A 12533-nucleotide genomic window follows, 5' to 3' on the forward strand; every position below is an offset into this window, starting at 1 on the left:
TCAAAAACAGTGCAGGAACCTAGAGGCAGGAGCTGATGCAGAGGCCATGGAGGGGTGCTGCTTACTGGCTTGTTCCCCACGGATAGCTCAACTTGCTCTGTTATAGAACCCAAGCCCACCAGCCCAGGGATAGCACTATCCACATGAGCTGGGTCCTCCCCCCATCAATCACTAATTAAGAAAATGCCCTACGGGCTCGCCTATAGTCCAGACTTAAAGAGATATTTTCTTCATTGAGGTTTCCTTCTCTCAAATGACTTTAACTTGTGTCACGTTGACAAAACTATCTAACACACTGTCTAACCCATGACTCATGAAGAATGCATGCTGTGGCCATTTCAGCTCTCTGGAGCTTTACTCTTGGGGACTGAGACGTCCAGGATAGTGGGACTGGCCAGGCCTGGGGCCTTAGTGTGGTCAGCAAGTCCTTCATGTCTAACTTCCAGGTAGGCAATACTTGCCTGTTATTTTCATCTCAGGGGACAAATCTTCAGCAACGTGTTTGGTCTGGCTCCCGCTGTGCCCTGGCCTATTCAGCACCTCTCTCTTTACGCCTCTTGGTGCCATCACCATGAGCAGGCCCAAGGGTGCCATCTACTGCTGGCTGCCACTTCCTTCTCTTCGAGGAATAGAATATTTGTTTGTTTGTTTGTTTGAGACTGGGTCTCATTATGTAACTCAAGCTAGCCTCGATCTCATTATGTAACTCAAGCTAGCCTCAAACTCACCTTTCTCCTGCCTCCTCCCCAAAGCTGGGATTATAGAGCGACCGCCATGACTGCGTTACTTATTTTTCTCACCAGAAAAATAAGTACTTGATATTTCTCAATATCTCATCTATCTTTGTATGATATTCTAGTTTTTTTTTAAAAAAACTGGTAATTATTTATTATTTTGTGGTTGGAGGGCAGGGACATGCATGCCACAGTGATTTTGTGGGAGCCATGGGACAGTGTGCAGGCGTCGCCTCTCTTTCCTCTGGGTGGGGCCCCTGGGCTAAACTCAGGTCCTCGAGCTCAGCAGTGAGTGCCTTTATCTTTGAGCCATCTTGAAGGCCATTTTACTTACTATCATTTCCAGTGTGTTCATGCCATGCCTATTGCCCTCAGTACCTTTCCCCCGTTCTTTGCCCTGGTTGTTTTTGTTTTACTTTCATTTAATGAAATTTTGATAAGCATACATCAAATCTGTCACTTTAACTGTGATGTCCGTTGTAATGCCACACTTGCGGCCTCGGTCAGCCACCATTACCTTCCCTCTCCAACATGTTCTCCTCTTCGAAGCTGAATTCTGTCTCCATGTACCTGCCCCAGCCCTTGGCATCTACCCGCTGTATTTACTGTCTCTTTGGATTAACCAGCTCTAGAGACCTGACATAATAAAGTCTCGTAGGATTTGTCTTTTGTATCTGGTTTCTTTCACTTAGCATGTTTTAGAGCTCATCTACATTGGAGTAAGTGCCATAATCTCTTTCATTTTGAAGGCTGGATAATACTTCACTGCCTTGTTTATACCCTCGTCCTCCTTCATGGGCTCTTGGATTTGTTTTCACCTCCAGGCACATGAATAATGATACTCAGAACATCTCTATACAAATGTATGCCTGGGTCCCTATTTTCAGTGCTTTTGAGAGAGCTAGGCGTGATGGTATGTGGCTTTAATCCTAGCACTTAGGAGGTTAAGGCAGGGGGATCATGAGGTCAACCTGGGTTATAAAGTGGCACCTTCTCTAAAACAATAAAATTAGGCAGGTGTAATGTCCTACCCTTGTACTCCCAAGATAACCGTAGGTAGAGGCAGAAGGGTCAAGAGTTCAAGGCCTTCCTCACTACAATAGCTAGTTTGGAGCCAGTGTGGTCTACACGAGGCTCTGTCTCAAAAAAATAAAAAAATAGAATCACTGAGCCAAGTGTGGGCCTTCCTTTAATACCAGCACTCAGGAAGCAGTGGCAGGTGTATCTCTGTAAGTTCTCAATTGGTGAGGCTATCAACTGCAGCTAGGGTATATGTAGAAGGGGAGGAAGTCTTCTCCCCTTCCTTCCTCAATAATCAGCAGAGTCACTAAGGCCCACATCCCCAGACAGAAGTCAGGGGCTTTCCCTCTAAATGAAATGGAGCCAGCTAGATGTGGGGGCCTGGAGCGCATCCTAAGGATCCCGGCAGATCACCGGTTTCTGTGGCCCAGCATGCCCAGCCCTGTCTCAGATCTCCAGGCTGCTCTGTGTGCCGATAGACATTCGCTGCTTTAGAGTATGACAACGGAAGAGCACTTAGAGCAAGATAGCATCTGTGAGTGTCCTAGCCAGTAGTGAAGGAACCCACAGGGCTCTAGGGCTTCTTCCGAGCCCAGCCCCTCCTTCCTGGATAGTCCACCATTGTTGAGTGTTCATGGCATCTCACCTTTGTGCTCCCAACTGTATCTGTATCCAAGCCTTGTGTGTTTTCCCACTGCATGTCCAGGGGTTCATACAATATGTAAGTTAAATCATGCCTATAGTGGCCTTGGTAGCCCTGGGAGTGGGTGCTCAGATTGCGGTTGACTCTGCGTCCCATCATGAAGGTTTGGGCTCCTTCCCAGTTTTCTTCTGGAACATGGAATGCTGTTACAAAGATTCAGTTGTGTCAATAGACATACAGGCAGAGGATTCAGGGATATGTTGGCAATGGTCCACTGGGCTGTAGAATTGGGTCAGGGTTACACAATTTTATTTTGATGGCACCAAAATACTTTTCCAAATGGTTGCAATAATTTGTTGTCCAACAAGATAAAATTCTGTTTTCTGCTTCTGTTTGGCAGGCTTTCTTCTAAAATACATCAAATAGTCAAGTACCCACAAGCATTTGAGACAAGACTTTGGCATCGAAAACAGACCAATAAATAAATCAGTTTTCTCCAAATGGAAAAGAGAGACAGTGTAGGTCCTGAGTTGCTGTCAATCAACTGACTGGGGTTCTTTTACTCTACCTAGGGAGAACCTGCAGTAGACAAGGAGAAGCTCTGCTGGTGCTGGCAGTCCTGGGCCTCTGAATGCCGAATGCTTAGGGATTAGAATGGCAGACCCAAAGGCTAACAGCTCCAAGTAGTGCTTTATTGTTCCAGGGTATGAATGTAGATGCTGCAGGCTTAGACACTCTGATTGAAGACCTGTTGTTGTGGTCTTAAATCACCAATGGCCCCACTTCTTGGCAGCAGTGAAAAACAGTAGCCAGCTGTGCCAGCTAGTGTTAGAACTACTGAATGGTCCTTGGGTGCTGGTGCGCTCAGCGCAACAGGGAGCAGTATTACAGCCTAGGGTGACAGGCTCTTGCACTTAAAGTTTGGCAGCTTTCTGAAACTTCTGGTAACTAAGGCCTGCAATTTCCCTTCTCTAGTTCTTACCAACCTTCTGCCTTTCATGTGTTTATTTAATGTACATGAGTGTTTTGCCTACATGTATATTTGTGTACTACATGCATGCCTGGTGTCCGTGGAGACTGGCAGAGGGAGTCAGATTCCTTGGAACTGAAGTTACAGACAATTGTGAGGTAGGATGTATGTTCTGGGAAGCGAATTCTGGTCCTCTGGAAGAACAGCCATTGCTTCTAGCTGCTGAGTCTTCTTCTAGCCCTTCCCGTCTGTCTCTGGCCTCTCAGCTCGTGCCCTGCCATTTCTTGTCTGCCCCTTGTTGTCTCTGCTACTTTGTCCCCATTATTTCTGCCCGGACTCCTCTCTGGAACTCTCTAGCCTCTTCAGCGCTGTAGCCACAGTTGTTCCGGTGGCTTCGCCAACTCTGCTGTAAATTTATGAGCCCTTGCTTTGTGTTTGGAACCTCAGCTTTACTAATGGTAAAGATCAAAACCAGACATGGCAAACTCTTTAGTCCTGAGCCTCCCCCAGCCTCTAATTTTTGGTTTGGGTTTGGCCAGAAGAGACCTAACTTTTCAGAGATTTGGCTATAAATACTCTGTGCACAGTCACAATGAACTTCTAAAGAACAGATCTAATAAAACCAGCCACTGGGGAGAAGAGGGGCAGGTGTCTGGAGGGGGAGACTATTCACATGTCCTGTGGCTGCTATGGTGGCCTAAATTGCCGAAAATGTATTCTCTTATAGTCTCCAGACCAGAAGTCTAAAATTTGCCAGAGCTGTTCTCCCTCCTGAAGCACCAGAGGAGCCCTTCTCGCCTCTTCCAACTCCAGGGAGCTCCAGGTGCCCCTTGACTTTTGGCTGTATCCCGCCTATCTCAAACTCTGGGCATGTGTTGTCCTCTTTATCTTGGGTCCCTGGGCCTCTACTGTTGTGTCTTACAAGGGCACTTGTGTTTGGATTTAGGACCCACTGAATAATCTAGGATAATCTCAATGCCAGACCCTTTACTTAATTGCTTCTGAAGAGATCCTCTTTTCAAATAAGGACCCGCTCACAGGTTCAAGGGGTTAGGTGTACACATGTTTTGGGGGGTTGTGTTCTGTTCCCACAGATGGCCTGAGAGGTCAAAGGGTCTGCCAAATAAAAGAAGTTGGGAGATTATGTTAAGTGTGGGTGCAAGATGGAGCAGATTAAGCTAGAGTAAATGCCACATCAGCCCGCGTGGAAGGACTGATGCAGGGGAGTAGCTATCAAGGGTTAGAGCAAGGCAGTACTGGATTAGTTGTTCAAGTCCATTGTGTTTTAAAAGCAGACACACTGTTGGCACTTACATGATAGGAAATAGCATGTCCAGGCGATTCAGCTCTTTTGGAAGGGAGCTTGAGGACAGACTTGCCCTGATGCTCTGACCTCCAGCTCCAGAGGCCCTGTGCTGGTTGGTTTTTGTCAACTTGACACAAACCTAGGCATTTGGGAAGAGGAAACCTTAATTGAGAAAATGCATCTGTAAGACTGGCCTGTAGGCAAGTCTGTGGGGGTGTTTTATTAATTAGTAATTGATGTGGGAGGGCCCAGCACAGTGTGAGTAGTGCCAGCCCTGGCCAGGAGTTTGGATTATAGAAGAAAGGAGGCAAATAGCGTTCCTCCATGCCCTCGGATTCAGTTCTTGCCTCCAGGTTCTTTCCTTGAGCCCCTGTCCTGACTTCCCTCTACGATGGAAAGACCTGAGAGTTGTAATCTTAAACTCTTTCTTCCCCAAGTTGTTTTTGGTCATGGTCTTAATAAATACCTTAACTAAGACAGGTTCCTTGCTGTGGCCCCTACTCACCTCCCCTGCCTCTCTTCTCTGCATCAGCTCCACAGCTGGCTCCGGCTCCTTAGACAGCACCAGACTGGAGGTGGCCCCTGCGGTCATGCCTCTCACCCCCATGGCCACCAGAGAGAAGATTCGGTCCAGGTTCCATGGCAGCCATGACCTGATCCACCGCCTGTTTGTCTGCATTTCAGGTATGAGATCTGGACCTAGGACATGTGTGTGGGGACAGGCAGGACGTGCCTCAGGAGAGAAAGAATAGTGGGGCTGGCCCAGCTTGTCCAGGCTAAAGCGGAGGGCAGTGTGGTTTGTGGAGCAAACCTAGGGGTGGGACCAGATCTGTCCTACAGGGAGGAGGGAGCTCTGTAAGTGAAGGTGGAGTAGAGCTTTCCTCCAGGGGTGGGTGGGAGCAATGGGATCCGTGATCAAAGCAGTCAGGCCCTGGACACTACTGCAGGCTGGGCTTTACCCTGGATCCAGGCTATACAGAGCATGTTTAGTGACCCTGTAGTCAAAGTTACTCAGGACAGTGTAGTGCTGGATACTGGGAGAATGTAGACATATTTGTATTCCCTTGCTTCTGTGATGGCACCAGGTGTTGCCATAGGCACAGTGTTCTAGGACCTCTGTGGGTGTCTGTTTTAGTTGTAGTGGCTGTGACTCTGGATAAGTTATTATATATCCATGAGAGCAGCAATGGTGGGGTTGGGCAGGAAGCTCTCATTCCTTCCTATCCTCTTTTGATTCCTGAGTTTGTAATTATGGCAAGGGAATCCTCTCTTATAGGGTTGGGAATTGCTAATCCGTGAGCTCTGAGTGCGTCCTGTCCAGCACATGATAGTGTGGCCTACCGAAGTGATTGACTCAACTCAGCCTTCTGTCTCCCTGTCACTCCTCCCACTGGCTTCTCTCATCAGGTGTGGCTGACCAGCTGCAGACAAACTACGCCAGCGACCTGAGAAGCATTCTCAAAACACTGTTTGAGGTCATGGCCACCAAGCCTGAAACCGACGACAAGGAGAAGCTAAAGAAGGGTGAGTGCAGCTGCAGGACAGGCTCAGAGGCTCTTGCCAACCACTGTGTCCACTGTCCCCAAGAAGGGAGTGTGCAGAAACTCACACCTCCCCCAGGATCTGCCGGACCCAGTGTGCCAGGTTGTCGACTTGGGGAGATGAGTGTGTAGCCCGGAGAAGTGGCTCCCCATGACACTTTGCAGGTGGGTCCCTGGCTCTGGTTCTTGCATAGGCTGTAGCAGGCCATCCGACTTTTCACTTCAGACAGAGGTTGGGGACCTGTCCTCCATCTTAGACCAGACCAGGTGACTAGACGAGGTACAGTGTTAGTTACAGTCTCCTGTCAGTGTGTAGAGCCCAGCCCAGCCTGAGTGACAAAGGGGACCCAGCCCATCCCTCTATGAGAGAGCGGCAATATCCACCCCAGCTGCCTCATATTTATACATCTTCAGCTCACTGAAGCATGCACATGTGCTCTCACATTATTCGTACATGTACTCACTTTTTTCTACAGCATACCTTACACACACAGCAGATAAACAGATATTTGGCAAGGAAGGGAGTTTGCTCTTTGTCCCTGTAGGGTCCTGATAGGAAATGGGACTAGGCACTGCTGGTGCTAGCCTGGGGTACCTGTTTGGGGAGAGCTATCTCTCTGCACAAAGGCTTCTTCCCATGAGCTATCTGGGTATATGGGATAGCCCAGCTGGTCCTGGAAGTTTGGCCTAACTGGTCATGTCCTTGTTGGTGAGGAGGAACTTCTGCCTCAGCCAGCTCTGCCACCTGACCAGATTCTGATTGGCAATCCAGGGCGGGCTGCCTTCTGAAAATCAGGAATCAAGTTGTTGACTTTAAAACTTCTGCCTTAGGGATGATAGGCCAGGAAATCTTACCAGTGTCAGGGCCCAGGGCTAGATGCTTATGCAGAGGAGCCACCAGATGCCCCCAGGGTCCACCACATTGTACAAAGAATGGACCCTTTTATAGGAAGAACTTTGCCAGTGTTGGCATCCTGCCTACTGAGGTGTCTTGCTCTGTGTGCAGAGAGATGGTTGGAGGGATTGTGGGAGCTGGAAACTTGGAGGTGCCCAAGTGCTCACTAAGGACAATCAGTCACATCTGCTGCCTTACCTGCCAACCCCAGTGGCTCCCTTCTCCCTTCCAGTAACCCAGACCCTACGGAGTGCAGCCTTGGAGGACTGTGCATTATGCCAGGAGACTGTGTCATCCTCAGAACTGGCAGCCAAGACTCGAGATGGGGATTTTGAAGGTATGTGGGAAGCTCATGTGTGGACCTGGCTTGCCGTCTGCTGAGCAAAAGGAGCTACACTGTACATATTCATTCAGACATCAGGCCATTTGGGGGATACAGCCCCCCATGGGAGGTGGCCCCCCACTCTGTACCTCCTCCTTGGTACTAGATATATACAGGCCCTTTACTGCTGTGCAGCCTTGGGCCTGTTTAGCAGCTCAGCCTAGTAGGTACAAGCTCAGGGAAGAGGGGCACGATTGACTGTGGCTACAATAATCCAGTACCCCGGCACTTCACCTGCACTGAAGGAGTCTCCCATAGCAGCCTCAGGACACTCTGGGACGTTAATGGGGGCTTTGGGTGGGTGCAGAAGCCTTCCTTGTGGTGAGGACAGGGATTGATGACTGATATGGTCACATGGGATCTGCCCAGAATGATCTGGAAACTAGGCAGCTTGGATGTCCAGGGAGAAGAGTCCTGGGCTGCTTGTGAATATGCAGTGCATCTATGTGAGAGGCCCAAGACTTGTGGGAAAGTGTTCTGCTAGAGTGTTAAAGGGGTGCCTGGGTCAGGAAGGTCTACATTAGTCTAGCCAGATGGCTAAACTGAGTAACCAAGATGAAGGAGATGAAGGTCTCAGTTAGGACGTCATCATTGATTCTGCTGTACATCCTGAGTCCAAATGGCCTGGGCCTGCAACTGGAGTGTGACTCTGACCACTGACATTGTGACCAGTGACTGACAGGCCGAGAGCAGGACCAGAGGAGTGGGATAAGGGGTGTCTACCCTTTCCCCTCCCCCAGCCCACTGCTCTGTCCTGTTGCTGTTGTTGTGACAGACCCTCCTGAATGGGTGCCAGATGAGGCCTGTGGCTTCTGCACCTCCTGCAAAGCGCCCTTCACCGTCATCCGCAGGAAACACCACTGCCGCAGCTGTGGGAAGGTGGGTGGGGCCCTGTTGGCTGTCTACACTTTGGGGTTGTGTGGGGTCTGTCCCCAGGCACAGCATCAGGGTTGATGTCCTGGTAATCCACTCAGGTTCTTATCGCCCGTGTGCAGATGTCCCCCCAGGTTCTAGGCTCTATTCTGACTCCATATACTAGGCCATGCTTAGCTAGTTAGTATGCAGGCTCGATCCTGGCCCCTCCAAGGTGAGAACAGGGAGGGGCAGGGAGGTTAAGAAGGAGTCTGCAGTGGTTATGGTGAAGGGCCTAGTTACTTTCAAGAAGCCTGGCCTACTGGGCCAGCCTTGCCCAGAGTTTCCTACAAACTCCATAGTCTGCAGGGTCTGGATCAGGCTGACTCCTGCCCACCATTATTTGACCTGGTTTGGGTGAAAGGATTGTGTAACAGGGCTGACAAAGGCCCTGTCTGCTCACTACCTTCTGTCCCTTCTTGGCTTCCAGATCTTCTGTTCCCGCTGCTCGTCACACTCGGCACCACTTCCGCGCTACGGACAAGTGAAGCCAGTCCGTGTGTGCACACACTGCTACATGTTCCACGTCACACCCTTCTATAGCGACAAGACGGGCATGTGATGCTGTGCCTGGCGTGTCCCAGCCCTGAGTGGGCTGGAGACTCCAGGACAGAGGCACTGTGTCTGCCTTGAGTCCTGGCAAGGGTCTCTGGGGTGGAGGTGCTTTGCCTGCTGTGTGCCCTGTCCAGGCTGTGCTGCAGCAGGGCCCCATTGCATCTCATCAAGCTGCTACTGCTGCAGACCTGCCTGGGTTTCCAAAACTGTCCAGAGCCTCTTGTGGAGACACCCATCCTGGCATGGGATCCAGGGATGCTAGCCAGGCAGGGTTGAACTCTCTTCTCTTGCCCGTCCAATGGCGTTTTTGCTCCCATTGTGCATAGTAAGGCAGCAGAGGGCCAGTTCTGTATGTTCTGTTCTGTAGCTGAAACCCTGGAAGCAGAAGCCAGGAGATGCTAGCCCCCTAACATCATAGCAGGACTCCCCACTGTTTACCACCCACCTCATTCCCTAGCGCTCACCACCTGCCTCGGGACCCTGCCCAACAACATGCATCTCATTTCTATTTGAAGGGGGAATGTAAGAAGCAAACACAGTGGTCTCCTGGGGAAGCAGGCATGCCCTTGGCATCTCTACCATGGCCACCTGCTGGCAGAACAGGGCCTGACCACCCGCTGATAGCGTAGGCTGAGCTCTCAGGTGTTTGGGACTGGACTCATCAGGTAGCCGCCACTTGGCTAACAGTTCCTTCTTCCTCTGCACCTACCGGGACTCGGGACTCTCGGGACTCTAACCCACTTCCTCAGACCTCAGTGCGGCCTGGACAGGCTGAGACGCACAGACACCTCCTCAGGCTTCAATCTCAGGCTTCACGTTGCAATGATGATTACAGTTTTATTTTTAGAGAGATGACACACCTACTGCTTCTTTTATAGGATGAAATCCAATCGCTGTTCAGCAGTGGAATACACATGCACAAAAATGGCTTCTGTGCGGGGGTGGGGGAGAGTATATAACAGAGGGAATATTATCTATTGAGATTATTTTTATTTTCTAAATGCTGTAATTCGAAACCATTTCCATAAATCTATTTAAGGATTGCATATTCTCTGGCGTCATCTATGTACACCGAGTCCTTGTCTTTGGTGGGTGGGTGGTGGTGTTGGTGCTGATGTGGATTTTCTTCTGGAAGACAGGGGCATCTGTGCCTTGGGGATGATGAACAGCAGAACTCATCCTCCTGTCAGCATTCAGAAGGGGCTGGCTGCCATCTTCCGCTGCAGGCCTATCTGCCATCTTGGAAGGGTGCCTGTCTCCCTAGCTTCTCTGTTAGGGTGCCTGACTCACCAGCTGGTGCCCATTATGCATCTAAGACCTCTGGCCTGTGCTAGGGGAAGGGGCAGGGCATGTGCCTTTGGCTACTCTACCTTGATGGTGTTAGTCTTAGATCTGTACTGTCCAGAAGCCTGGGGACTGCCTCTTTGGCTATTCTGGGAAGAATACAAGAAGTTGCTCCAGGTCAGGATTGCCATAGTGACAGGGCCTTTGTGGTGGGTGCTGGGTGACAATAGGTAGGGAAGCAGGACTGTGAGAGGCAGCAGTGGCTATTACACCTGCTTTCTGGTGAGAATGTGTTTTAAAGTGAGGCTCCCTCTGAGTGGAGCAGAGCCTAGGGAACATAAGAAAGGAGAACCCATGTAGGGTCGTGACTCATACATCCCAAGGTTAGACCCTACCATTCTGCCCACCTGAACAGAATGCAGAGAAATGACCCTTGCATCACTTGTCTTCTCCCAGTGTCCGTGTCCCTGACTGGAGAGCTACTACAGTGGCATTACAAGCTGTTCCAGAATGATGTCTGTTGTTACTAACCAGGAAGCCAGGGCCTGCAGGAGCCCACATGGAGCTAAACCGTGGTGTGGACCTCTGTGCACACTACAGTATAAATAAGTGCACTTCACAGCTATTTGTTTTCCAGACCTGAAACATGGTGTCCTCTCTCCTACCATGTTAGAAGGGAGAAAGGTCAGAACAGAGCATCTGCTTTCTAGAGAGACTTGAGTGTGTGTGTGTGTGTGTGTGTGTGTGTGTCTGTGTGTGTGTCTGTGTGTCTGTGTGTGTGTACATCCCCGTGTGATCTGCTCATGTGAGTCCTTATAAGGCAGCCTTGACCTACCTTTGTGAGTTGGGTAAAGGGAGCTGCTCCATGAACTGCCCTGTTTGAGGCCTGGGACCACAGGGGCCCTTCACTAAGGATGCTCAACTGTCCCGTTCACTCAGGGTGAAGGAATTTCAGGCTCTCTATGATAAAATTAGGATGTCCACTCATTCTACCCTTCTGTGGAGCTAGCCCCACACCAAGAGCAGAGTCAGGAGTTAGACACTTCAAGAAGGCTCTAGAAGCCTTTTCCATGGATGGGGTTTGTGTTCAGGAATTCCTGTGGGAGCAGAGACACGGAACATGCTCAGAGATCCAGGTATGCAATCAGCTCTTTTGAGCTAGCCTCCGGACCTCCTTCTTGTCATCCTTTCTGAGCCTTAGTTTCCCGCTATCACCATCTTTGTTGTTCCAGAATTTTAAATGTCCACACCAATACCTATGGCAATCCTTCAAGAGAGCAGGATTCCTTGTCATGGACAGGGAAACCAAAGCTCGTGAAGATCAGACATCAGATGAGCTGGGCTGTGTGCTTCAAGGAGAATCCATGAAGAGCTTGCTGCAGAAGTGTCCAGTGAAGTGAAGAACTGGAAGATGGGTCCAAGCTAGTTACGCTAGGAGCCATCCTTGGAATTTGGGAGTTGTGCCAGCTATAACCACCTAACTTGCTTGGCATCTGGCAGCAGGGTTCTCACTATTCTCTGGAAATGCATAGTTCTGGGAAGGGACCCTCAGCATTCTCCAAACACCTCTAGCCCAGACTGCGTGACATGCAGGTGCTCAGGGAACAGACTGCCTACAATTCTTATCTGGGACAAGCTGGCAAGCTAAAGGGTCTAGAGCAGAGATTGCTCTGCCTGATCTTGGGAGGTGGCATTGGTAGTGGGAAGAGAGAGCCACTTCTAGCTCCATGTCTGATGCATTAGCTACTTTTCTATTGCTGTGATAAAAGTGACCAAAGCAACTTACAGACGACAGTTTATGTGGGCTAAATGGTTCCAGAAGAGTAAGAGCCCATCGTGGTATGGAAGTCTGGCAGCAAGTGGCAGATTTGGTGTCAGAAAAAGAATTCTGAGAGCTTATATCCTTTACCACAGCATGAAGCAGAAAGAGAACTGGACATGAATTAAGACTATAAACACTCAAAACCCACCCCAGTAACATGCTGTGTACAGCAAGGTCACACCTCCTAAACCTTCCCAAACAATGCCACCATCTGGGGACGAAGTGTTCAAACATCTGAGCCTATAGGGGACAGTCTCATGTAAATCACTATAAAGTCCCACTTTTTCACCTCCATAGGGTCTACTCAGTGCCCAGAGAAAGGGTTCTGGGGACCCACCTGCACACCTGAGATGTCAAAGGTCCTTTTGATGCTTATCTTGTGTCTCAGTTGTACATCTAACTTGTCCTCAATCCCTAACTGCCTCCCCCAAGGACCTCAGGATAGCCCTGGCTGAGAGGCAGCATGGTG

At 49.8% G+C, this 12533-nt stretch overlaps 1 protein-coding gene across 3 annotated transcripts in view; it reads left to right on the top strand.

Moving 5' to 3' along the window:
* The window catches only part of Zfyve28 (zinc finger FYVE-type containing 28), a 93235-nt gene extending 83231 nt beyond the window's left edge, over positions 1 to 10004 (top strand). Inside the window, exons 9-14 of one of the 3 annotated variants that reach the window (XM_085692030.2) lie at positions 4095 to 4190; positions 5206 to 5357; positions 6081 to 6197; positions 7342 to 7446; positions 8267 to 8370; positions 8834 to 10004. In XM_085692030.2, the coding sequence (XP_085548156.1) occupies positions 4095 to 4190; positions 5206 to 5357; positions 6081 to 6197; positions 7342 to 7446; positions 8267 to 8370; positions 8834 to 8965 (706 nt within the window). In that variant the 3' untranslated portion in view covers positions 8966 to 10004. The remainder of the gene's footprint in view (positions 1 to 4094; positions 4191 to 5205; positions 5358 to 6080; positions 6198 to 7341; positions 7447 to 8266; positions 8371 to 8833) is intronic. The other 2 variants (XM_085692032.2, XM_085692031.2) reach the window with 2 other exon arrangements.
* Positions 10005 to 12533: the final 2529 nt, after the last annotated feature.

This window comes from Myodes glareolus, chromosome 8, assembly GCF_982192425.1.
Source record: "Myodes glareolus chromosome 8, mMyoGla1.1, whole genome shotgun sequence".
NCBI lineage: Eukaryota > Metazoa > Chordata > Mammalia > Rodentia > Cricetidae > Myodes > Myodes glareolus.